Source organism: Staurois parvus, unplaced genomic scaffold, assembly GCF_062004578.1.
Source record: "Staurois parvus isolate SC_StPar_1 unplaced genomic scaffold, SC_StPar_1.0 ptg000757l, whole genome shotgun sequence".
In the NCBI taxonomy this organism is placed as follows: domain Eukaryota; kingdom Metazoa; phylum Chordata; class Amphibia; order Anura; family Ranidae; genus Staurois; species Staurois parvus.
The window spans coordinates 267,446-295,000 of NW_028318553.1; the positions used below are offsets into that span (position 1 = coordinate 267,446).

General features: G+C 47.4%; 1 protein-coding gene across 1 annotated transcript in view; it reads right to left on the reverse strand.

The window, feature by feature from the left end:
* Window positions 1–3,422: 3,422 nt before the first annotated feature.
* OGG1 (8-oxoguanine DNA glycosylase) overlaps window positions 3,423–27,555 on the reverse strand; it is a 32,949-nt gene continuing 8,816 nt past the window's right edge. Inside the window, exons 2-8 of the mRNA XM_089654334.1 lie at window positions 25,858–25,981; window positions 21,674–22,044; window positions 16,288–16,467; window positions 13,579–13,757; window positions 8,111–8,258; window positions 6,964–7,013; window positions 3,423–3,585 (exon numbers count right to left, since the gene is read on the reverse strand). Of these exons, the coding sequence (XP_089510460.1) occupies window positions 3,481–3,585; window positions 6,964–7,013; window positions 8,111–8,258; window positions 13,579–13,757; window positions 16,288–16,467; window positions 21,674–22,044; window positions 25,858–25,967 (1,143 nt within the window). The 5' untranslated portion in view covers window positions 25,968–25,981 and the 3' untranslated portion in view covers window positions 3,423–3,480. The remainder of the gene's footprint in view (window positions 3,586–6,963; window positions 7,014–8,110; window positions 8,259–13,578; window positions 13,758–16,287; window positions 16,468–21,673; window positions 22,045–25,857; window positions 25,982–27,555) is intronic.

The window sequence follows — 27,555 nt, forward strand, 5'->3', positions numbered from 1 at the left end:
AGGTCTGCATAGTACTGCCGGTCAATGATCCCCAGGGGTTGATTTATTAAAAGCAAATGGACTGTGCACTTTACAAGTGCAGTGGCTCCAGAGCTTAGTAAATGAGGGGAAGCTCTGATGACTTCCATCATCCAACAGTGTGCAAGAAAAAGTGCATTTTTTTTCTATTTTTCTTGCATAGAACTAGGTATTCATTGTAAAGTGGAGTTTTACCTCATTTGCCAAGCTCTGGACCAACTGCACTTGCAAAGTGCACAGTCTATTTGCCTTTATTAAATCAACCCCTTATGTATCAAAACTTAGGGATTAACATGACAGTCTTAAATAATAAGAGCTCTTCAAACTGATAAAAAGGTTTAATCTATCCTGAAATGAAATTCTTCTAAGTACTTTAACCGCTTCCTGTATGCCCTATAGCAGAAGAACTTGGAGTATATATACACGCAAGTTCGCATTTCCGTGTAGGGGGCGCGCGCACGTATGCCCTACCCGCACCGCCATTCGTGGCCGCGGCTGTCAATCACTGGGTCCTGGCCAGTGATTACTCACCGGCGCCCAGTGATTGACAGCATTTCTGACCGGGGGGGGGGGGGGGCTTGGGGAGAGCGGTTTGTTAACAATACAGTTCCTGCGTCAGCTCCTGCGCACTGCTTTGCATGGCTGTGCATAGCACAGCCATGCAAACCGGTGTGCTTGCAGTGAAAAACAGCCCCACAGTAAAACACACAAAGCACATAGTTAACCCTTTGATCGCCCCACATGTTAACCCCTTCCTGTTCAGTGCCATTAGTAGTGTCAGTGCTTTTTATTAGCACTGATCACTGTATTGGTGTCACTGAGAATGTCAGCGACACCAAGTCAGTTCCCCCCCAGTGTCTACTAAACCCACAACAGTAAAATCGGGCTGTATATGCAGTAAAGCATGCTTGTTATACTCACTGTGGAAGGCGTTAATCCTCTGCATTCAGTAAAAAGGCTGTTTGATCCTGACTTCTCTGCTCCTTCCCTATTTCTATTGTCCCCAATCCATCTGCTGATAGAACAAAGTCTTGGGGGCAAGCCGCACATGCTCCTGTGGTGTGTATTGCTAGAGTTTTTTTTTTTCTTGGGAGGGTGCATGTGATCAGCACAGGGCCAATCAGCACTGTCCAGACAGAGGGTTAGGTGTCCTGCAGCCTCTCAGGAGAGAATGAAAACTCCTCTTACAAGCTTTAACCAGTGCTCTGCTGGACACTGATAGAAGTCACAAGACTGCTCTATACTGCTGATGACAAAAGGTATTTAGCAGTTTATATTTAGTAAAATAATTGCATTTTCATGTTCTGTGTACAGTGGGAGATCAGATATAAAGAATGCAGGGTCCTGGGAGACCAGATATAGTGAATGCTGGGTCCGGGGAGACCAGATATAGTGAATGCGGGGTCCGGGGAGACCAGATATAGTGAATGCGGGGTCCGGGGAGACCAGATATAGTGAATGCGGGGTCCGGGGAGACCAGATATAGTGAATGCGGGGTCCGGGGAGACCAGATATAGTGAATGCGGGGTCCGGGGAGACCAGATATAGTGAATGCGGGGTCCGGGGAGACCAGATATAGTGAATGCGGGGTCCGGGGAGACCAGATATAGTGAATGCAGGGTCCGGGGAGACCAGATATAGTGAATGCGGGGTCCGGGGAGACCAGATATAGTGAATGCGGGGTCCGGGGAGACCAGATATTGTGAATGCGGGGTCCGGGGAGACCAGATATAGTGAATGCGGGGTCCGGGGAGACCAGATATAGTGAATGCGGGGTCCGGGGAGACCAGATATAGTGAATGCAGGGTCCGGGGAGACCAGATATAGTGAATGCAGGGTCCGGGGAGACCAGATATAGTGAATGCAGGGTCCGGGGAGACCGGATATAGTGAATGCAGGGTCCAGGGAGACCGGATATAGTGAATGCAGGGTCCGGGGAGACCGGATATAGTGAATGCCGGGTCCAGGGAGACCGGATATAGTGAATGCAGGGTCCGGGGAGCCCGGATATAGTGAATGCAGGTTCCTGGGGAGACCGGATATAGTAAATGCAGGGTCCGGGGAGACCGGATATAGTGAATGCAGGGTCCGGGGAGACCGGATATAGTGAATGCAGGGTCCGGGGAGACCGGATATAGTGAATGCAGGGTCCGGGGAGACCGGATATAGTGAATGCAGGGTCCGGGGAGACCAGATATAGTGAATGCAGGGTCCAGGGAGACCAGATATAGTGAATGCTGGGTCCGGGGAGACCAGATATAGTGAATGCCGGGTCCGGGGAGACCAGATCTAGTGAATGCCGGGTCCGGGGAGACCAGATATAGTGAATGCAGGGTTCGGGGAGACAAGATATAGTGAATGCAGGGTTCGGGGAGACCGGATATAGTGAATGCAGGGTTCGGGGAGACAAGATATAGTGAATGCAGGGTCCGGGGAGACCAGATATAGTGAATGCAGGGTCCTGGGTTTAGTAACACTTTAAGAGCTCACAGGATTTCTGGTCTTTTTCTGTGCAGAATTTTTAACCTGTTGCTGCCTGCGTAACACATTTGTGGTCGGGCCTTAACCCCCACATGTCCCTGGGCGTCCAATGTTTCTGAGCTGAAAGCACACTCCCAGCAGAGACTGAGCTGTCAGACAGCTCTTAATCTCCACAAATGACTGATAACCAACAGGACTGGCTCATAGTCATGTGACCACTTTGACAGCCAATTACAGTGGTCAGATGATCTCCAATCCTTTCCGCCTTCCTAGGCATACAGAACCTTTAAAAAAGGGATGTGAGGACAGGCAGGAATGGGTTAAACATAGGGGAGCATATGTATGTATTGCAGAGATGATTTTTTTAAAAAGATAAGTTCACCTTTTGTAACACGTTACACCCATATTTATGTAACATGTTACGAACAGACTGGCCCCCAACACCCGCCCCCTCCTGATTGCCCATTGTGACAGTTAGCAGAAAGAGACGAACCCCCCGCTGTCACAATTTAAAAAAACACTGCGCCCGCCAGGCCACTTCACTTATTCACAGTATTCTGCGAATGAGAAAACTACAAGTTCTGACAGCCTTTGCAACTGTCGGCTTGTTGTTCTCAATGAACTACCATGGATCTGTAGAGCGCCATGGTAGTTCATGGATTCTTCCTGTCAGTGTGTATCTGCCTGCCTGTATGATGTATGAGCACAAAGATATACCGACAGGTCTGCAGGAGACCTGTATGGTACCAGCGATCTGCTGATGACTAGTGCAATGCTTTAGAGGCTCCAGAAACAAAAAAACAATAAATGCACTTTTTTTTAACCAGCAAAAAAATGTGCATGTATTATTTTTTGTTAAAAGCTGAACTTATCCTTTGAGTTTTTCTTGACGTTAACTTAAAAACCAAAATTCCACACAAGCATATAAAGGAAATGTTTAATTCTTCATGAATCTGCTACAAAAAAAAAAATATACATTTTTCAAGTCATTGCGTTTTCTTCCTTTAATTTTGTTTTTGTCTTTGTCCTGGCTTTCGGGGGTTTGTCGGGGCTCTGGAATTTCTTGAGGTCAGAACAGAATAAGACCTGGACATGGAAACAATTAGAGGAAAGAAAAAAGTTATTCTAATTTTCTGTGACCTTGTATCTCCGCTAACAATGTAAGCGAACGAAATGTGGTAAAACATGGAGACTCAAAAATGAGCTACGCTCAATGCTATTCGCTAAATCAGTCTCAGAACATAACTCAGCTCTGGTGTGATGCAAATAAACGGCAAACCTTCCTATGAAAAAATGGTCATGATCCATTCACCTTTCTGTATTTGAAAGTGCATATTTTTTTTTCATTTTCTAAAAGGGTATTTTAACCCCTTCACGCTGGGACGAAGAAGAGGAGTTCCTGCGTCGGGAGGTGGGCGGGAAGGTGGGCGGGATGGGGCGTGGCTTAGTGTCATGTGGCCACCGTCACGTCACGGCCGGTCACATGATTGGGAAAGGTCCTGATCGAAAGAGCCGGGCAGGGTGCGCTCTCTCAGCACATGTTTTTTGTTACATGAAGGCAAATGTGCAGCCGCTTGGCGTCTAGGCTCATATGCCAGGAGGCCACACATTTGCGTGCGGGGGGGGGTTTAATTTATTTTGTTTTTTATGTGTTTAGGTGTGGGCCTTTTTTGCTCATGTGAAATTATATGTATATATTGCACTGTATGTATATGTAAGTAGGGCAGTCTTTGCTTTGTGGCTTTGCCTACGCTGAGATGATGTTATCAGTCTGCTGCAGGCAGGAGGAAGCATTTCCTTAGTCTCTCTCCCCCCTCCCCCCAGTGATTAGACTGCAACATTGTAACTTTGTAGCAAAGTGGGAAGCTTCAGCAGAGGCTGATCTGTATCCAACATTTGTGAACACAGCCAAAAACTGCACAGGCATCATGTTTTGCATATTTGTTTAGTCTCTGAGCCAGCATGTCCTTGCAGGAAGTAGATACTGAACCTGGATGACGCCTGAACAAAGCTGGAACTCTACTTCTTGGAAGAAAACTAGATGAAGGCATTGTCAGGAGGAGTACGGTGATCTCTGTGATGTGAGGTAATACATACCAAGAAGTGTCACTCACACATTATCTAGTTTGGAGCAAACATGAAAAGCATATATGAGGATTGGTCCACATTATCCCCTTTGCGCTGGCACCTCACGGCCCTTCAAGAGTTTCAGAAGCCGGGAGGTGGGCGGGGTTTTAGGGTCATGTGACCTCCGTGATTCGCCGTCACATGATCGGGACCTTTCCGTGAGTCACGGACATGTGCTGGGAGCTCTCGGCACATACAGTTGCAAGAAAAAGTATGTGAACCCCTTGGGATTACGTGGAGTTTTGCATGAATTGGGCATAAAATGTGCTCTGAACGTCATCTAAGTCACATCAATAGAAGAACACAGTCTTCTATTGTTGTGACTTAGATGACGTTCAGAGCACATTTTATGCCCAATTCATGCAAAACTCCACGTAATCCCAAGGGGTTCACATACTTTTTCTTGCAACTGTATGTATTTTCTAATGGGACGCAAATATGCAGCTGTAAGGCCGCATATTTGCGTGCGTTGGCGTCTAGGGGTTAAGACATACAAAATGCCCCTGGAAACAACTCCTCATACCAAACCTAAAACCCACCAACACCAAACTGCTTCCTTTACCAACAGATGTGGCCCCTGTGAGTGCTGTATAAACTGTATGTAGCATCAGCCACATATGAGGTGTGACCATTTAATTCCTGGAATGGACTGTAAAAAATATGTACACTCATGGATGTTGTCACCTTCAACGAAGGTAAGGTCTCCACACCTCTGGGCAGTATCATTTAGCGGCGCACTGGATGTCCGGAATGTCATCAAATTGGTGTCCTTTTAAGATATTACTTCATTTTGGAAACAGCCAAATGTCCTAGGGTGCCAAGTCGGAGGAATGAGGTGGTTGGTCAAGTTTCGGAATGGATTTATGGACCAAGAACTCGCTAACATGCATCAACAGCAGTTGGCAGCAGAGAGGACGACAGAACTCCTCCTACAGATCCCGCGCTTTTCTGTGCAGCTGCAGCACCCCCTTGTCTTCTCCTCCCTGGTCTCAGCAGACTCCAGCCCTCCTCTGGTGCTCCTCCAAACCCTGCACCTTCTGCTTCCCAGCTCCTTCTCAGAAGCAGCACAAGGAAAGGGGGTTGCACGGTGATGTAAGGGGGGGCTCTTGACATCGGATGAGAGGGAGAGGGAGAGGGAGAGAGAGGGAGGGAGAGAGAGGGAGGGAGAGAGAGGGAGGGAGAGAGAGGGGGAGGGGGAGGGAGAGAGGGAGGGAGAGAGAGAGGGGGGGAGAGAGAGAGAGGGAGAGGGAGGGGGAGGGAGAGGGAGGGAGAGGGAGGGGGAGGGGGAGGGAGAGAGGGAGGGAGAGGGAGAGGGGGAGGGGGAGGGAGAGAGGGAGGGGGAGGGAGAGAGGGAGGGGGAGGGAGAGAGGGAGGGGGAGGGAGGGAGAGAGGGAGGGGGAGGGAGAGAGGGAGGGGGAGGGAGAGAGGGAGGGGGAGGGAGAGAGGGAGGGGGAGGGAGAGAGGGAGGGGGAGGGAGAGAGGGAGGGGGAGGGAGAGGGAGGGAGAGGGAGGGAGAGGGAGGGAGAGGGAGGGAGAGGGAGAGGGAGGGAGAGGGAGAGGGAGAGGGAGGGAGAGGGAGAGGGAGAGGGAGGGAGAGGGAGAGGGAGGGAGAGGGAGAGGGAGGGAGAGGGAGAGGGAGGGAGAGGGAGAGGGAGAGGGAGAGGGAGGGAGAGGGAGAGGGAGAGGGAGAGGGAGGGAGAGGGAGGGAGAGGGAGGGAGAGGGAGAGGGAGAGGGAGGGAGAGGGAGGGAGGGGGATGGAGAGGGAGGGGGATGGAGAGGGAGGGGGATGGAGAGGGAGGGGGATGGAGAGGGAGAGGGAGGGAGGGGGATGGAGAGGGAGAGGGAGTGTGTGTGTGTTGGGGGGGGGGGGGGGTTGCTCTGAACATTTATAGTCTTACAGATACAACTGACCCTTTTGAGGACCATACTGCTGATGTGTCCCGCAATGAAATGGAGTTTGACACCCCTAGCTTTCATGGTTGGGCCCTTTCAGAAAAACTCCTCATTGCCTGGCTGTGGCTGACCTCAACAATCTTGACTCATCAAACCAGATCAAGCATGCAGCGAGAGAAAATCTATAAAATCCTTATTTATATACTATTATTATTATACAGGATTTATATAGCATGAACAGTTTGCTCAGCGCTTTACAATATAATGGGTGACAATACAGCAACAATACAGTTCAATACAAGAGGGAATGGAGGGCCCTGATCATTAGTTCCAGGTCATAGGGTACTAGAACAAGAAGCTCCATTCCCAAGAAACAGCTGAAGGGACAGAAAAAAAAATCTAGGATGTAACAATGCACAGCAGCTGATGAAACGTCTGCTTACCCCCTGTGCCCATCCGGCATATGGACCCCACAAGTTCCGAAAGTAATCTCCTGTAAGAAGAAGAGCATATTAGGAAAGGTAAGAATGATCATATACAGCTAGAACTGGCAACCACAAATAAATGAATAGCCCAACACTTGATCAGAAGTAGCCAGAAATACTCATATTAGGCCCAGCAGTGTGGCATTAAAATTTTTACTAGTGTGACAAAAAAAACGGTGACCTGCAACGCATGTTCTGTTGAATGCAGAACAGAAAAATCAATATTTGCCACATTTCACAGAAACATGACAATTTGCAGGACATACAATTGAAAAGATTGCATATAGATTGGGTGCACAGAATGAGCGCATTAATGGTTCAAGCAGTAGGTGGCGCAGGACTCCTTACAAATGATGGTCATCATGACAAAATGGATCATTTTTCACAATTTGAAATTTGGTGACAATTTCGCACATAATTTCCCTGTTGCAATTTCTCACTCCAGTAGTTTATAATGATCCTCTACCCCAAGAGGATAATACTCTTTATTTGGAAAGACCACAAATAAAATCAGATATGTAACGTTAGTAAGAAAACAAGCTCTCAAAAATTAAAGTGGACCTTCGCCTCAAAACACAAATGGTTTGCACCTGGCTCTAGCCTCCTTCTACAAATGGATATTTTTTTTCCCATTTAGGCCCCTTCCACACGTGGGGTGGATTCTGAAAGGAATCCACTTGATCAGCAGGGGTATCTGTCCGATGAACCCCACTAGGGGGGGGGGGGGGCCTGAATCCTTCCACTTGATTTTCCTCTCTGAATTGACATCAGATCCCCATCCCCTGCTTCAGGAAGCTCAGAAATGCTGTGTAAATTCTGCACTTAAAATGGCTGCAGAAGAGAGATGGCTGCAGATAACAAGGTACAACCTATGCAGAGCAATACGTTTCAGCTCTGTATATCACCTGAGGCTAGTCATTTCATTGCATATGTAAGGTTTTACAACCACTTAAAGGAAGAGCAATAGGCAGTGATACAGTAATACACAACAACCGCGTTCAAAATCCGTCAGAACAGTAAGGAAAATGTTATTGGTGGTGGGCGGAGATGGGTGGAGAATGCAGAGATCAGCATGGATGAATCAATGTACGTGAAATATTCTTACCGATCTCTCGGTAAACTCGATCGGTGATGCTTTTGTTCCCCTGGCCGAGCTGAGGCATATAGTCTCTCTTAGCGATTTGCCAAACGTGGGTGTCCACAGGTACGGCTTCAGGTTTGTCAAGTGCCATCAGGCAAACACAGTCAGCAACCTAAAATCACATGTAGAATATGGAAAGACATACTGTGTAAATGAGACAACTCCACCCCTCATCCCCCCTAATACTGTGATCAAAACATGGCCAAAAACTGGTTCAAATACAGCTAAAGACAGCATGGCTTTTGAAAAGGAACCCAATAATACAGCGGTTCTCAACCTGGGGGTCGCGACCCCTTCGGGGGTCAAACGACGCTTCCACAGGGGTCGCCTAAGACCATCGGAAAACACATATTTCCGATGGTCTTAGGAACCGAGACACCGCTCCTCGCCGCCGCCTCCAGGTGTGGGCGAGATGACATGCCGCCCCTGTCATCTGGACACACCTCGAGATCAATCCTCGCCTGTGATTGGCCGCCGGCACTGTAGCTCAGGAGAGGCACACAGGCGGCCAATCACCGGCAAGGAGGTGGAGCTTGGAGAGGAGGAGCCGAGCGGCACCGCGAAGATCGAGCGAGTGAAGAGGAGGAGAGCGGCCGGAGAAGGAAGACATCTGACAGGTAAGTGTCTGTACCATGGGAGAGGGAGGGAGCGAGCGAGCCCAGGCTGGAGCAGGGGTCTGCAAGGTAAGTATCATTGGTGTCAGTGGGAATAGTGCCCCATCATTGGTGTCACTAATACCAATGATGGGGCACTATTCCTCCCACTGACACCAACGACGGGGCACTATTCCTCCCCCACTGACACCAAGGATGGGGCACGATTCCTCCCCCCACTGACACCAAGGATGGGGCACGATTCCTCCCCCCACTGACACCAAGGATGGGGCACTATTCCTCCCCCCACTGACACCAAGGATGGGGCACTATTCCTCCCCCCACTGACACCAAGGATGGGGCACTATTCCTCCCCCCACTGACACCAAGGATGGGGCACTATTCCTCCCCCCACTGACAACAAGGATGGGGCACTATTCCTCCCCCCACTGACACCAAGGATGGGGCACTATTCCTCCCCCCACTGACACCAAGGATGGGGCACTATTCCTCCCCCCACTGACACCAAGGATGGGGCACTATTCCTCCCCCCACTGACACCAAGGATGGGGCACTATTCCTCCCCCCACTGACACCAAGGATGGGGCACTATTCCTCCCCCCACTGACACCAAGGATGGGGCACTATTCCTCCCCCCACTGACACCAAGGATGGGGCACTATTCCTCCCCCCACTGACACCAAGGATGGGGCACTATTCCTCTCCCCACTGACACCAAGGATGGGGCACTATTCCTCCCCCCACTGACACCAAGGATGGGGCACTATTCCTCCCCCCACTGACACCAAGGATGGGGCACTATTCCTCCCCCCACTGACACCAAGGATGGGGCACTATTCCTCCCCCCACTGACACCAAGGATGGGGCACTATTCCTATCCCCACTGACACCTATGATGGGGCACTATTCCCCCCACTGACACCTATGATGGGGCACTATTCCCCCCACTGACACCTATGATGGGGCACTATTCCCCCCACTGACACCTATGATGGGGCACTATTCCCCCCACTGACACCAATGATGGGGCACTATTCCCCCCACTGACACCTATGATGGGGCACTATTCCTCCCCCCACTGACACCAAGGATGGGGCACTATTCCTCCCCCCACTGACACCAAGGATGGGGCACTATTCCTCCCCCCACTGACACCAAGGATGGGGCACTATTCCTCCCCCCACTGACACCAAGGATGGGGCACTATTCCTCCCCCCACTGACACCAAGGATGGGGCACTATTCCTATCCCCACTGACATCAAGGATGGGGCACTATTCCTCCCCCCACTGACACCTATGATGGGGCACTATTCCCCCCACTGACACCTATGATGGGGCACTATTCCCCCCACTGACACCTATGATGGGGCACTATTCCCCCCACTGACACCTATGATGGGGCACTATTCCCCCCACTGACACCAATGATGGGGCACTATTCCCCCCACTGACACCTATGATGGGGCACTATTCCTCCCCCCACTGACACCAATGATGGGGCACTATTCCTCCTCCCACTGACAGCAATGATGGGGCACTATTCCTCCCACTGATACCGATGATGAGGCGCTATTCCTCCCACTGACACCAATGATGGGGCGCTATTCCTCCCACTGATACCGATGATGGGGCACTATTCCTCCCACTGACACCGATGATGGGGCACTATTCCTCCCACTGACACCGATGATGGGGCACTATTCCTCCTACTGACACCGATGATGGGGCACTATTCCTCCCACTGATACCAATGACGGGGCACTATTCCTCCCACTAACACCAATGACGGGGCACTATTCCTCCCACTGACACCAATGACGAGGCACTATTCCTCCCACTGACACCAATGACGGGGCACTATTCCTACCACTGATACCAATGACGGGGCACTATTCCTCCCACTGATACCAATGACGGGACACTATTCCTCCCACTGACACCAATGACGGGGCACTATTCCTCCCACTGACACCAATGACGGGGCACTATTCCTCCCACTGACACCAATGACAGGGCACTATTCCTCCCACTGACACCAATGACGGGGCACTATTCCTCCCACTGACACCAATGACGGGGCACTATTCCTCCCACTGACACCAATGAAGGGGGCACTATTCCTCCCACTGACACCAATGACGGGGCACTATTCCTCCCACTGACACCAATGAAGGGGGCACTATTCCTCCCACTGACACCAATGACGGGGCACTATTCCTCCCACTGACACCAATGACGGGGCACTATTCCTACCACTGATACCAATGACGGGGCACTATTCCTCCCACTGATACCAATGACGGGACACTATTCCTCCCACTGACACCAATGACGGGGCACTATTCCTCCCACTGACACCAATGACAGGGCACTATTCCTCCCACTGACACCAATGACGGGGCACTATTCCTCCCACTGACACCAATGACGGGGCACTATTCCTCCCACTGACACCAATGACGGGGCACTATTCCTCCCACTGACACCAATGACGGGGCACTATTCCTCCCACTGACACCAATGAAGGGGGCACTATTCCTCCCACTGACACCAATGACGGGGCACTATTCCTCCCACTGATACCAAAGATGGGGCACTATTCCTCCCAATGACACCAATGACGTGGCACTATTCCTCCTACTGCAAAATTACAGTTATGAAGTAGCAACGAAAATAATTTTATGGTTGGGGGTCACCACAATATGAGGAACTGTATTAAGGGGTCGCGGCGCTAGAAAGGTTGAGAACCACTGCAATAATAGATATAATTTTGAAAGTCCTAAATAAAATCATTATACTGTATATTTATTCATACTACTAAAAGCATATTAGGAAAAAGAAATGTTCAGGTCTGCGACTCACTAGGTATGAAGGCAGGAGTCAAGGTGACAGCCCTGGAGCTGGCCTCTTAAAAAAAAGACCGCAATGGGATTCAACATTTTTTTAGGCTTAAAAATTTACCATGAACCTGTCATGCCTCCGCACCCATCAGTAACTCAGCAGCTCAGCTCACCCTGCACCTTCACCCGTCAGCAACTCAGTAGCTCAGCTCACCCTGCACCTTCACCCATCAGTAACTCAGCAGCTCAGCTCACCCTGCACCTTCACCCGTCAGAGAGGGGAGCAGAGTAAGCGAAGCTGCTGAATTACTGACAGGTGAAGGTGCAGGGTGAGCTGAGCTGCTGAGTTACTGACGGGTGAAGGTGCAGGGTGAGCTGAGCTACTGAGTTACTGATGGGTGAATGTGCAGGGTAAGCTGAGCTATTGAGTTACTGACGGGTGAAGGTGCAGGGTGAGCTGAGCTGCTGAGTTACTGATGGGTGAGAGTGCAGGGTGCCCTGAGCTGCTGAGTCATTGCTTAGAGAGGGGAGCAGCGTAAGCGAAACTGCTCAATTACCAAGCAGTGACTCAGCAGCTCAGGGCACCCTGCACCCTCACCCATCAGTAACTCAGCAGCGCAGCTCACCCTGCTCCTTTCTCCAAGCAGTAATTCAGCAGCTTCACTTACTCTGCTCCCCTCTCCAAGCAGTGACTCAGAAGCTCATCTCACCCAGCTTCCCTCTCCAAGCAGTAACTCCGCATCTCAGCTCAGCTCACCCATCAGTAACTCAGCAGCTCAGCTCACCCTGCACCTTCACCTGTCAGTAACTCAGCAGCTTCACTTACTCTGCTCCCCTCTCCAAGCAGTGAATCAGCTGCTCAGCCCACCCTGCACCTTCACCCATCAGTAACTCAGCTCACGCTGCACCTTCACCCATCAGTAACTCAGCAGCTCAGCTCACCCTGCACCTTCACCCGTCAGTAACTCAACAGCTTCCCTTACTCTGCTCCCCTCTCCAAGCAGTGACTCAGAAGCTCATCATACCCCGCTTCCCTCTCCAAGCAGTAACACAGCATCTCAGCTCAGCCATCAGTAACTCAGCAGCTCAGCTCACCCCGCTTCCCTCTCCAAGCATAGACTCAGCAGCTCAGCTCAGCTCACCCATCAGTAATTCAGTTCACCCTGCTCCCCTCTGCCAACATTAAGGCTGCTTTCATACGGATCCATTTTTCTTCCTCTTTTGCGTTAAAAGTTTCTATGGGACTCTTCACACTGATCTACTGTGGGTCCAGGGCATCAAAGTGCTGCTTGCTGCATTTTTGGTGCAGGTTTGGTGCAGAAAAAAAAAAAAAAAAAAACTACCAAAAAGTGCACTTCCCCATTGAAATCAATGGAAAAGTTAACAAGAATGCATTAAAAACACACCTGCATGTCATTCGTGCAATTTATAAGTCACATGTCCAGTATAAATGCAACAAAAATGTGGCAAAAACACTGAAGCGATTGTGAAGGTAGCCTTAAGCCTGGGTCACACTTATGCAATTTGCTTTTGATTTGCAGTGCTCTTTTGCTGTACTTTATTGCACACACAATTTTTCACGTGTTTTTTGATCCATTTTGTGTTATTTTTTTTTTTGTTGTTATGCAGGTTAAAAATGCAAAATGCATAAAAAAATGCACTAAATGCATTTCTGACGCATATCCACTGAAGTCTACTGAACCAAAAATGCACTTAAAAAAAGTCTGTGACCCATTTCAAAACCGCAGCAGCTGAAAAATGCATAGATGTGAATGTGCCCCGTAGGAAACCATGTTAAATGGACTGTAGTGCGTTTCTGCAAAATGCACTAAAAAAATGCATTGGTGTGAACCAGACCATACTCAGCAGCCTTCCAATATCAATGGTTCAACCCTGAGCAGGAGTTATGGGAGGGGAACAGGTTGAGCTGAGCTTTTTAGAGACTGACTTGAATGACTTCAGAGCTTCAAAACGCACTTTGCTTCCAACTCCAGGCAAAGCGCACAGCGCAGTCTTCGCCTCTTTATAGGGAACATGACGAAGGCTCTCCAACCAGTCCAGGCCGTGCTTATGTAAGATGGTCCTCGCACTCTCGCTGACGAACTTTGCTCTGTACCCAAAGCCCAGGTTACGTAACTTGGTCTCGGTGTCATCAGCTGTTGTGCAAAACAAGGGGACAGAATAGGTCAACTATTGGGCAACACGTCACATAAAGCCGCACATGTCAACAAGATGGATTAAACGTCTAGCAATCAGTATCTTATATTGAATGACATATGTATGACAACATAGGTATGTGTAGTATGTTCCAGAACACGGCTTGCTGTGCTGAGAGATGCAGAATGAAGGATGAATCTTCTAGAAGTAAAAATTGTTCGATAATATTGCCAGAGACCTCTAGCTCCACCTAAAGGCTGCGATGCAAAACAGCACTTCATCATTGTCATACCACAGAAGTGTGTTGTCTACTCTACACCAGCCTTTCTCAACCTTTTTAACAAAGAGGAACCCTTGAAATAACTTTCCGGGCTCAGAGAACACCGGCAAAAATTACTGTATGCACAACACATCATGCATTATGGTGATAGTCAGTGGGAAGAATGATCCGTATACTAGTGGTCATCGGGAAGAATGATCCTTATACTAGTGGTCATCGGGAAGAATGATCCGTATACTAGTGGTCATCGGGAAGAAGGCTCCTTACACTTGTGGTCATCGGGAAGAAGGCTCCTTACACTTGTGGTCATCGGGAAGAAGGCTCCTTACACTTGTGGTCATCGGGAAGAAGGCTCCTTACACTTGTGGTCATCGGGAAGAAGGCTCCTTACACTTGTGGTCATCGGGAAGAAGGCTCTTTACACTTGTGGTCATCGGGAAGAAGGCTCCTTACACTTGTGGTCATTGGGAAGAAGGCTCCTTACACTTGTGGTCATTGGGAAGAAGGCTCCTTACACTTGTGGTCATTGGGAAGAAGGCTCCTTACACTTGTGGTCATTGGGAAGAAGGCTCCTTACACTTGTGGTCATTGGGAAGAAGGCTCCGTACACTTCTGGTCATCGGGAAGAATGATCCTTACACTTGTGGTCATCGGAGAGAATGATCCTTACACTTGTGGTCATCGGAGAGAATGATCCTTACACTTGTGGTCATTGGGAAGAATGATCCTTTTTGCGCATGCGCAGTGGGGCACTTGGCTGTGAAGCCGCAAGCTGTCACAGCCAGGTGCCCACACTGAAGATGCCGGCGCCGGGGAGAGAAGACGGCCAGTGAAACCAGCCATGGTGAGAACACTGCTGGACCAAGGGACAGGTAAGTGTCTGTATTTTAAAAGTCAGCAGCTACAGTCTTTGTAGCTGCTGACTTTTGTTCTTTTTTTCAGCTGGAACTCCGCTTTAAGTGATTTATACGACACAGGACAAGCCCCTGACAGCATTTAGTGCCTAGGGTCTACAGTAGAGCGACCTGATCTAGGGTTTGGGGGAAGCACACTCTGCATTTTGATTTTGGACACTCCAGCCAGTTAGAGAGCAATTTTCAATACACACTCAATGGTCCCTTTATTAGGTCCACCTTACTAGTGCCAAGAAAATCTCCACCACATCATCACACCACCAGCCTGAACCGTTGATACAAGGCAGGATGGATCAATGCTTTCATGTTGTTTACGCCAAATTCTGACCCTTCCATCTGATTGTCACAGCAACCAGTCTGCCCATTCTCCTCTGACCACAGACATCAACAAGGCTATTTCGTCCACACAACTGCCGTTCACTGGATAGTTTCTCTTTTTCAGACCCTTCTTTGTAAACCGTAGAGATGGTGGTACCTGAGAATCCCAGTAGATCAGCAGTTTTGGAAATACTCAGACCAACCCGTCTGGCACCAACAACCATGACATGTTTAAAGTCACCTAAATCCTCTTTCTTCCCCATTCTGATGTTTGGTTTGAACTTCAGCAAGTCATCTTCACCACATCTAGATGCCTAAATGCATTGAGCTGCTGCCATGTGATTGGCTGATTAGCAATTTGTGTTACCAAGCATTTGAACAGGTGTACCTAATAAAGTGGCCGGTGAGTGTATGTCATGTGGGGTTCATGGGGTTTTGGTAGATGTTCATTTTTACTTGAGCACGGTGTAATGGTGGATGAACCTGAGATGGAGGAGTGTGCACAGCAATAGGGGACTCACACCATTATAGCAAAGGACTCTTTTGGTGAAATTTCTTTGCACTGGATGAATTTAAAGGCACATGCATGTTAGCCTATGTGGACTTCTATAAGGGGGTTTACACGACTAATATCCAATCTTTCTTGGAATATTGGGACTTTTGTTTTGAATCAACTCATTTATGAATTTAAAAGGCACATGCACTTTATTTTAAACCTGTAATTTCATTATTTATTCACGGATATGCCTATACAGGGGCGGACTGACAACTCATGGGGCCCCCGGGCAATAGGGCATCATGGGGCCCTGTGTCCTTGCCCAAACTCAAAAAAGCCAATGAAAAAGGTACCAGGGGCATCTAATGGGGCCCCCCCGGGCCCTCGAGCAGTGCCTTAGTAGAGAATAAAGAGTACAAGCACAACTAGATGGAATCTAGAATCCTAGGTCAAAACTAAAAGTGGTTTGCTTTTGAACATGGCTCTCCTGCAGCCAGTTGATGTTCAGAGAGACGGCTTACCCGCCAACGCCTGGAGACTGGGGAAGGAGTAATAGTCCACAGAATCGAGTCGGCACAGGCGTCTTCCTAGAGTGCTGCAAACTCGCTCGATCATTCCTGTGATACGGGAGATGTGGTTGTTGGAGGTACAGATGAATGAGAAGAGACATTCTAAGGGATCCTGGCGCAGCATGCGAATTCCTGGAGGGAGAGAGGCGGCAACACATTACTTCACAGATTATAGCACAACGCAGCAGCACAAGGAGAATGGGATTGCACAATGAGGCTGATTTACAAAAGGAGTTGAGTATCTTTACTCAGTAAGGGCTCATGTACACTGCAGCTGATAAACAGACGTTCAGGAGCTGTTGAGCATTTTTTTCAGCAGCCCCTGAACTCTCCCTAATGTTTTCCTATGTGTCCATGTACACATCGTCGTTTACAGGCAAATGCTTTTAAACACGTGTATATGCGGTTAACTGCGTTTATAAGCGTTTGCGTCTAGAAGCGTTTAACTGTTCCATATCCAGATGCTGTCCAGAGCCTTTTTTCATCATCAGAAATGCATGCACAGCGTTTTCCATGTACTCAAATGGACCCGGTACACCAGCGCTGTCAGTTTCAGGTTTTGCAAGAAGTAAAAAATTGTAGAACGTGCCGCATTTTGCTCATGATGGGATCCATAGTGAATACAACCAGAAAAGACAGGTCATCTCAACACATGCTCCTCTCTCTGCTTCTGCGCTCTCTATTCCTCTCAAAATGTCTGAAATAGTTAATTTGTTTACTATTTTTCAGTGCATTCTGGGCATTTCGGAAGGTCTCCTGAGGTTAGCCATTAAAAACGCTTCTAAAACGCAAACGTGCATAAACGCGTTATGCAAACGCAGCTAAACTGACATTTTTTTAACCTATGTTTTCCAGCAGTCAGTTTCCATAGTTCAGAAGAATTTTCCAAACGCCCCGTGTACATGAGCCCTAAGGCTGCATTCACACCTGAGCTTTTTATAGCCTGAAGCTTGAAGATGCTCAAGAAGCAGAATCCTATTCATTTCAATGGCTTCTGTTCACACTCATTTTTTGCTTGTTGAGCATCTTCGAGCTTCAAAACACTCAGGTTTGAATGCAGCGTAAGCCCTGGTTCACACTAATGCGGTGCCAGAAACACAAATTCTGTGCGTTTTTCACACCGCATTACAATCGCATGGCCTTCATGCGACCTGGTACGGGTGTCAATGGTAAATTAACGACACCCCAAAACAGATCGCAAAATGCAGTGCAATTACTAGAATTCTTATCACATGGGTTTGAACACCCATATGATGAGAATCAGGTGCGGGAAAAAAAGGGTCCTGCACCTTTTTGGTGTGGATGCGATGTGACTGGAGCCATATGAAATGTATGACTCAAATCGCACTGCACAGACATTATTATTATTATTATACAGTATTTATATAGCGCCAATAGTTTGCTCAGCGCTATACATTATAATGGGAGACAATACACGAGACAGTACAGTAACAATACGATTCAATACATGAGGGGATCGAGGGCCCTGCTCCTTGGAGCTCACAATCTAGGAGGGAGGGGATAGGGGTACAGGAGAAGATAGCTGTGGGGGATGGAGTGGTAGGAAGAGCAGAGGAGTTCAGTAATTAGGTGAGGGCGGGGTAGGCTTCCCTGAAGAGATGGGTTTTCAGGGTGCGCCTAAAGGTGAGGAGAGTAGGTGACAGTCTGATGGATTGGGGTAGGGAGTTCCAGAGGATGAGGGAAGCCCTGGAGAAGTCCTGGAGACGGGCATGGGAGGAGGAGACCAGGGGACTAGAGAGTAGGAGGTTTTGTGAGGAGCGGAGAGTGCGTTTTGGGTGGTATTTGGATACCAGATCGGTGATGTAGTTTGGGGCAGTATTATGAACAGCTTTATACGTCAATGTTAGTATTTTGAATTTTATCCGTCGGGCAATCGGAAGCCAGTGGAGGGATTGGCAGAGGGAGGTGACGGATACGGATGTGATTTGCACAGGAATGCGGTGCAGTTCCTGCATGAATAACATGCGATGTGCTGCACTGCATCAGCTTGATTGAAGTGAAGATTCTCAGCTCCTTTATTAATAAACCTCATAAAAACAAGACGGTATCACTGGGGACCTTGGTATGGTTACCACTAGGACACTAGCAATATAAAGATCGAATGTTCTCCCATGTTTGTACAGTTTTAAAGATGGATCAACACTTATGTGTTTTGAAACCAATGGAAATGCAATAAAAACGCATATCAGCACACGTTGATGCACCTGTTGAGATGCATCAAGCAAAAATCCAAAAGTGTGAATCCAGCCTTAGGAGCACAGTTCACCTTTTGCAAAAGTGAAATAAATGCATCAACACTGATATACTAAAAATGTGCCCTTATTATATGATTGCTTTGGTGCCAGCAGAGCATTGCAACACTGATAAGTGCATTGCAGGAGCCCTCCACAAGTTTTTGTACAACTTTCCCTCAGCCACAGCTAGGACCAGATTTAGACCTTGGGAGGCCCAGGGCACTTCAGGTTTGGGAAGGTGGGGGGGGGGCTTTATACACAGAGTTGGTTTACATTCTCAATGACAGTCGCACATGACAACGTTATTCTGAGGTCATGCGTGCACACATACATGCAGTTACAGCACTTTATGTGTGGTTTGCTTGAGCTGCCAAAATTTGTTTTTAAAAGTGATACGATATACCAGTCCAGAGCAGGGGCAGACTGACAACTCATGGGGCCCCCGGTAAATAGGGGATCATGGGGCCCCTGTGTCCTTGCCCAAACTCAAAAAAGCCTATGAAAAAAGGTACCAGGGGCATCTCATGGGGCCCCCTACTGACCCCGGGTCCTCGGGCAGTGCCCGAGTTTCCAAATGGTCAGTCCGCCCTTGGTCCTTTACAGATGATGGTTGGCAAAATATTACTTCCCAAAGATTCATGTAATAAAAGAAAGCAATTTTTTATTATATTATTTTTTATTATATACATTTTTTTATATATTTTTTTTTTTTTTTAATAGTTTTTGTACAGAGGGGGGCTCCTATCAGGGGGCTCAGGGCAGTTGCCCCTTCTATCCCCTTATAAATCTGACAGTGGCCTCAGGTCTGTATGGAGGTATGAACCTGGTTGGAGGAAGTTCCAGTGAACGACACTGGTGAGGAAAGAGGGATCCCTGCTCTTTACAGGACTCATAGTAAAGGAATGCAAATATTAAACCCAGATGACACAACTGTGTAGACAGAGCTATGCACAGCCAAGCTAAATTAACAAAAATTAAAAAAAAAACAAAAAAACAGGATTTCTCTGAGGGCTGCATCCCACAATTCAGGTAAGGGGAAGAGGGTGGTGTATGCCACCATGTTTTTGGCCTAAATATGTTTGAAAAAATATTATTATACAGGATTTAAATATGGCAACAGTCTCTGCAGCACTTTACAAAAATTAGGGCAGGCAGTACAGTTACAATACCATATAATACAAGAGGAATCAGTGGGCCCTGCTCATTAGAGTTTAAAAAGTGTTTACTAAACCCACAACAGTACAATCAGTCTGTATATACAGTAAAGCATACTTGTTATACTCACTGTGGAACCTAAGGGGTTAAATCTCCGCATTGTGTAAAAAGGATGTTTGATCCTGACTTCTCTGAGCCTCCCCTTCTTCTACTGCCCCCAATCTATCTGCTGATAGTACAGAGTTCTAGGAGTGACTCTGCACATGCTCCGTTTGGTGTGTCATGCTGGAGTGTTTTTTTTTTTCTTTGGGAGGGTGCATGTGATGAGCACAAGGCCAGTCAGCGCTGTCCAGAAAGAGGGTCAGGGGTCCTGCATCCTCATACGACAGTCAGAGCCAAATGAAAACTCCTCCTACAAGATTACCCAGTGCTCAATCAGGCACTTATCAAAGTCACAAGACTGCTACAGTATCTCCCAGAAGTGAGTACAACCCTCACATTTTTGTAAATATTTGATTCTATCTTTTCATGTGACAACACTGAAGAAATGACACTTTGCTACAATGTGACGTAGTCAGTGTACAGCTTGTATAACATGTAAATTTTCTGTCCCCTCAAAATAACTTAACACAGCCATTAATGTCTAAACCACTGGCAAAAAAAGTGAGTACACCCCTAAGTGACAAGGTCCAAATTGGGCCCAATGAGCTATTTTCCCTGCCCGGTGTCCATGTGACTCGTTAGTGCCTCAGGTATGAATGGGGAGCAGGTGGGTTACATTTGGGGTTATCGTTCTCACTCTCTTATACTGGTCACTGGAAGTTCAACATGGCACCTCATGGCAAAGAACTTTCTGAGGATCTGAAAAAAAGAATTGTTGCTCTACATAAAGATGGCCTAGGCTATAAGAAGATTGCGAAGACCCTGAATCTGAGCTGCAGCACGGTGGCCAAGACCATATAGCGGTTTAACAGGACAGGTTCTACTCAGAACACGCCTCGTCATGGTTGACCATAGCGGTTGAGCGCACGTGCTCAGCATCATATCCAGAGGTTGTCTTTGGGAAACAGATGTATGAGTGCTGTCAGTGATCAGACCATACGCTGGTTGTTGGAGTTGGTACTCATCAGCATCCCTAACAACCAGCCAATGACCGGTGAGTGCTGGCTCCGCCATTTACCAGTTAAGTGCCCTGGCATGTGCCGGCTACTTAACAACCAGTGAATATCAGAACCTGAACCAAACAGCATCCTTAAAGTGGTTCTAAAGGCTCAAGGTTTTTTTACCTTCATGTATTCGACGCATGAAGGTAAAAACCTTCTCTGTGAAGCATTCCCCCAGCTTTCCCCCCCAAAAAAAAATTCTCAATCCAGCGATGTGCACTGGAGTCTCAGCTATCCTGGGACTCCCTCTTCTCATTGGCTGAGACAGAAGGCTCAGCCATTGGCTCCCACTGCTGTCAATCACAGCCAGTGAGCCAATGAGAAGAGAGAGGGGTGGGGCTGAGTCACAGCTAGGTGTGTGAATGGGAACATGGAACAGCGGGTGCCCCCATAGCAAGCTGCTTGCTGTGGGGATACCTGACAGGAGGGAGGGGCCAGGAGCGCTGGTGGAGGACCCGAGAAGAAGAGGATCCGGGCTGCTCTGTGCAAAGCCACTGCACAGCAGGTAAGTATAGACATGTTTGGTATCGTTAAAAAAATAAGCCTTTAGAATCACTTTAGCAACCATCTATTCATACATATGCATTGCATTACATTTTAACACATAGCGCAGTTTAAAGCACAGCAGTGTGAAACCAGCCTTAGATTCATGTTGACAGCCTTTGTATGTTCCCTGAAAAAGTGCTGAATAGTTATAAATATGACATTCTATTAAAAAATCTAATTACAAAAAATACACAGATGTACAGTAAATTAGATACTTACCTGAAAACTCTCTGGCTACTTTCTGAAAGTTGGTGTCTGATTCTCCCCACTGCTTATAGAGATCCTGGAGACTGAGGTGGAGCTGGAAATAATCCTCCAGTGTTTCCCCGTCTTTCTTGCAGTCTTTGGAGTCGATATGAATGGTTACATTTGTCCAGTCATTGTCTTGTTCTTGTTTAATGTCTTCAGTGTTGATGGCCCCGAAGGTTGTCTTCTGCAGCTTTCTCTTTGTGGCCTTCTTCTCTGGTTCCCCCTCATCTTCCTCTGTGTTGGGGTACACAGCGTACCAGAGGTGGTCATCCTTCTGTGTCAGGGTCCACACACGCCCATGTACCACGCCAGTCCAGAAACCTGGACTGCTCTCCCTCCACCTGAGCGAAAATGACAAGTTTTTCATTAATTACACTGGAAGAAACTATTCCATGTGTGTCTGCAGCTTCCCTAAAGCACCAAGCACAATGGCAACGCCTTTATGAGGACGTTATATCGAAGTTGAAGATCTGGCTGCCTTGTGTTTTAATGCAATGTGATAGGAGAGGTAAAGCAGTACCTTAAAGCTGAACTTTCCTTGGACCAATAGAATATATATATATATATACCATACCTCTAGGATCCCTCTAAAAACAGGGGTTTCCAAACTTCACAAACAAAGGGCCAGTTTACTGTCCTTCAGGGGAGCCGGATTGTGGCCAGTGGGGTAGAAAATGTCCCAGGCCCAGCATCAGTGAGAATAAACATCACCACAGGGTTGGTAGTCAGTTATATAGCACCTGTGGTCAGTAGGAGGAATAGTGGCCCATCATTGGTATTACTGGGTGGAACAGTACCCCACCATTGGTATCAGTGGGGGGAATGGTGCCCCACCATTGGTATCAGTGGGGGGAATGGTGCCCCACCATTGGTGTCAGTGGAGGGAATGGTGCCCCACCATTGGTGTCAGTGGAGGGAATGGTGCCCCACCATTGGTGTCAGTGGAGGGAATGGTGCCCCACCATTGGTGTCAGTGGGATGAATTTTGCCCCACCATTGGTGTCAGTGGGATGAATTTTGCCCCACCATTGATATCAGTGGGATGAATGGTGCCCCACCATTGATATCAGTGGGATGAATGGTGCCCCATCATTGATATCAGTGGGATGAATGGTGCCCCATCATTGATATCAGTGGGATGAATGGTGCCCCATCATTGATATCAGTGGGATGAATGGTGCCCCATCATTGATATCAGTGGGATGCATGGTGCCCCATCATTGATATCAGTGGGATGCATGGTGCCCCATCATTGATATCAGTGGGATGAATGGTGCCCCATCATTGATATCAGTGGGAGGAATGGCGCTCCATTATTGATATCAGTGTGAGGAATGGCGCTCCATTATTGGATATCAGTGTGAGGAATGGCGCTCCATTATTGATATCAGTGTGAGGAATGGCGCTCCATTATTGATATCAGTGTGAGGAATGGCGCTCCATTATTGGATATCAGTGTGAGGAATGGCGCTCCATTATTGGATATCAGTGTGAGGAATGGCGCTCCATTATTGATATCAGTGTGAGGAATGGCGCTCCATTATTGGATATCAGTGTGAGGAATGGTGTCCCACTATTAGTGTCAGTGGCAGGAATTATGCCCCACTATTGGTGTCGGTGGAAGGAATAGTGCCTCATATCAGTGGGAGGACTAGCAAAGGGTCGCAGTTTGGAGACCACTACTCTAAGAGCTGGAAATCACTTGTACTCCAGTGATCTCCACTAGCTTACAGATCCCATGCTGAGCGACTGCCCTGCTGCACTGTGAACACAGGAGGTCGGCTGCTGGGCACGGGCACCAGTCACAGAATGCTTTGCATTATCTCAATGAATGCAAAGTGCTCTCTTATTTGATAAGGTGGAGAGTATGACATCACTGCCCCACTTCTCCATCTCGTCCAATCAACGAATGCTTTGCATCTCTGTTATGCAAAATGCAAAAGCATTCTCTGAATGGCGCACATGCTGGGCAACCGACGTCCTGTATTCAGAATGCAGTAGGGCAGACGCTTCACGCAGGACCCGGGAGCTAGCAGAGGTCACTGAACAGTTCCTACTACAGGGATTTCCAGCTTCCAGGGGGATCCTGCTGGTTTGGTATGTGTATAGCTACATTGTTCCAAGCTGAACCAATGTAACTATGTAATAAGTGTCATACATGGAATTCTTTGTTCATTTTTAAGCTACATTTTTTAACAAATTTGTGTAAAAGTTGAGTAACCTCACAGAAGCCAATCATAACTAAAAAAAAAAGGAAAAAGAAAAAAAAAAAAAAAGACCAGCCCTAATCCCACTTACACTATTTCCTTAACCTCTTGCTGCCCATTTAATGCATATGTGCAGCAGCAAAGAGGACGGGCATTAATGCCTGCAGGCAGCACAAGTGTGTATATGGATGGGTGAGGTTTCTGTGCCCAAAGCACTCACTGCGTGCTCCCAACAAAGTGACCAGGCTGTCATAGAGAGCTGCTGTCTCTAGCAATGATTGGGAGCTGGTAGGCCTAGCTCCCCATCATGTGACCCGTGGCTGCCAATCACGGCGGTCACGTGAATGGGCTGCTCTTCCTGTCCCCCGGGTATAAAGACCCAGTTAAAGAGATGCCAGGGCTGGGTGGAAAGAGGTTAAGGACCTTGTCAAGGGTTTTTTTTTTCCACAAAAAAGCATGCAAAAAGAGATTGGCTTCATGTAAATACTTAACAACAGGGCTTTTTTCAGCGGGAACGAGGGGGAACTGAATGTATTTAATGGCAAGGGGTGCTGGAGTGTGCTGCAGGGTCTATTGATGCTGGCTGCAAGGGGATCTATTGTTGCTGGAGGGGATCTATTTCTGTGGGGAGGGGGGTCTATTGCTGCTGGGGAAGTCTATTGTTGCTGGGGTGGATCTTTTTTTTTTGCTGGAAGGTCAATGGTTCCTGGGAGAGATCTACTGTTAAGGGAGGGGTCTATTGTTGCTCGCCGGTGAAGGGTTCATTCATGCTGGCTGTGTATTCTATTGTTTCTGGGGTGGATCTTATCTTGTTGGGCGGTCAATTGTTCCTGGGAGAGATCTACTGTTAAGGGAGGGGTCTATTGTTGCTCGCCGGTGAAGGGTTCATTCATGCTGGCTGTGTATTCTATTGTTTCTGGGGTGGATCTTATCTTGTTGGGCGGTCAATTGTTCCTGGGAGAGATCTACTGTTGAGGGAGGGGTCTATAGTTGCTCGCTGCTGAAGGGTCCATTGATGCTGGCTGTGGGGAGATCTGTTGTTGCTGTTGGGGGGGGGAAGGGGGTCTGTTGTTGCTGGGGAGTATTTTGTTGTGGGTAGTCCATTGTTGCTGGGGGGAATCTATTTGACTGCTTTTCTTGTTATCATTTACAAAATTCCATACAATTGGCTTTGTAATCTTTCAAAGGGACAGTACTGGGAGGTGGGTAGGGGGTGGAGCCAAGGAATGGTGCTCAGGGGTGGGTAGAGGCACAGTCAAAGGGTGACTCGGAAATGGGGAGTTCCTGCACCTGTTCTCTGAAAAAAAAGCCCCGCTTTTCAATCTGCATTTTACAAACCCTGTTTCTATAAAGATTGTATACATACATATGGGCAGCCATATTTCCTCATTACATACACAGGCTCTGCTTCATGCTTTGCAGTGCTTCACAATAGTTGTGCTATACAGGTTAATGTCTCTGTATTGGATGACTCGTGGAAAACAGTGCACTCCCTGTGCGGCCATCTACCCCTAGGGGATAATATAGGGAGCTGAGAGCTGAAATTACACACTGAAGAGCTCAGTGAGGAGAGCTGTGAGAGCCGATTGGAGAGAAGAGACACAACACCCACCTCCACACAGCTCACAGGTACAGAGCTGAGCCTGTCAATCTGCTGAAGGTCCCTCCCTGTCACCATTTTTCTCTTGGTGTCAGGAAAACTTGTCAGAAGTGATTCATGCTGATAGAGGAACAAAACAGCAGACAGAAATGATACTTTGTGCTCTTAATTGAGACAAGTACACACTGTAGAGGGAAATGCTTTTTTCATATTTCATGTCTGAGGTTTACAACCACTTTAAGCAAACAGTGCAATACTTACTTGACAATATAACTGGCTTTTGCAGTTATTAACATAGGAATTTGGAAATTCTATTTTTATATACAGTTTTATATAAAGCAATTTACCGAAAAGATTGGCCACCTGGAAGCACAAAATCCAGCCTGAGTTCAGAGGTCGGGCAAGGCAAAGAACGCCAAAGTGCAGGACACGCTGACAGGGACGTGAGATGACGCATTTTCTTATAGTGACCTAAACAGAAATGAATTATTGTTATAAAGACAATATAAAAAAGGAAAGATTAGAAAAATAGAATACAATCTTACAATAAAAACTGGTCTTTACTGGCTTATTTAAAGAGGGACCTAAACTGTGCCCAAAAAAACGGCAGGCAGATGGCAATGGACTAGTCACCAGTACTATCTGTGGTCTCCCTGCAGCTGGTCCTTTCCCCATTACTGACCTAGCATGCCTTGTTCTTTGCTGCACAAACAATCCAATAAAAGTGCCAGGAGAGAAAGAAAGCACCGAGTCACAGAACATATGAACCAGAAGCAGGGAGATCCTTGCACTGCAGGTCGTCAGGTACAGCTTCCTCTCCAGCCAGGAGAACAGTGAGCTGCACAGTAGTGACATCACCAAATCTTCCTCCAGATCTCTGGGCACTAGCAAACAGAGGCAGCAGTGCTTTAGATGATTTCACACTGTAGATATAAAGCTACTGTACGAGCTTACAGAACAGGAAGTACACTTCTAATTCTTAAGAAGGATTCAAGACAATAGGTAATTTTTTTTTTCCGGGTACTGCTTAGGCACAATTGACATTCTCAACAACATACCAACTCTTCACTTAATTTCAGTTACAGTTTAAAAAAAAACACCACTAATTCCAGAAATACAGTGACTGATATAGTAAGGCAAAGAAAACAAATCCTCTAAATTTCTACTTCGTATCAATAAAAAAATCTTGTTCAAAGATATTACCGGGACATTTGTGCTAATCCTCCATGAAACAGAATTTTTATTGGACTGTCATAAAACATTACAAAAAACCTTGTGATAATAAGGCTTCCTTATAGTCTACAAAAAAAAACAAGCAGAGCCATTAGAATTTTGAGATATATATATATATATATATATATATATATATATATATATATATATATATATATATATTCGATTCTCAAAATTCTAACGGCTCTGCTTGTTTTTACATATCACACACACAAAATTCTGACCACTGACAGGTAACATTGACTATCTCATTACAATGGCACCTGAACGTTGGTGGAATATACACTATATTGCCAAAAGTATTGGTCCAGCCCTCAAATCATTGTATTCAGGTGTTCCAATCCCCTCCATGGCCACAGGTGTATAAAATCATCACCTTGGCATGCAGACTGCTTCTACAAACATTGGTGAAAGAATGGGTCGCTCTCAGGAGCTCAGTGACTCCAAGCGTGGTCCCGTGATAGGTGGTCACCTGTGCAATAAGTCCATCCGTGACATTTCCTGGCTACTAAATATTCCACGCTCAACTGTTAGTGGGATTATAACAAAGTGGAAGCAACTGGGAACAACAGCAACCCAGCCACCAAGTGGTAAGCCACGTAAAATGACAGAGCGGGGTCAGCACATGCTAAAGCGCACAGTGCGCAGAAGTTGCCAACTGTCTGCAGAGTCAGTAGCTAAAGACCTCCAAACTTCGTGTGGCCTTCAGATGAGCCCAACAACAGTGCGTAGAGAGCTTCATGGAATGGGTTTCCATGGCCGAGCAGCTGCATCCAAGCCTTACATCACCAAGTGCAATGCAAAGCATTAGA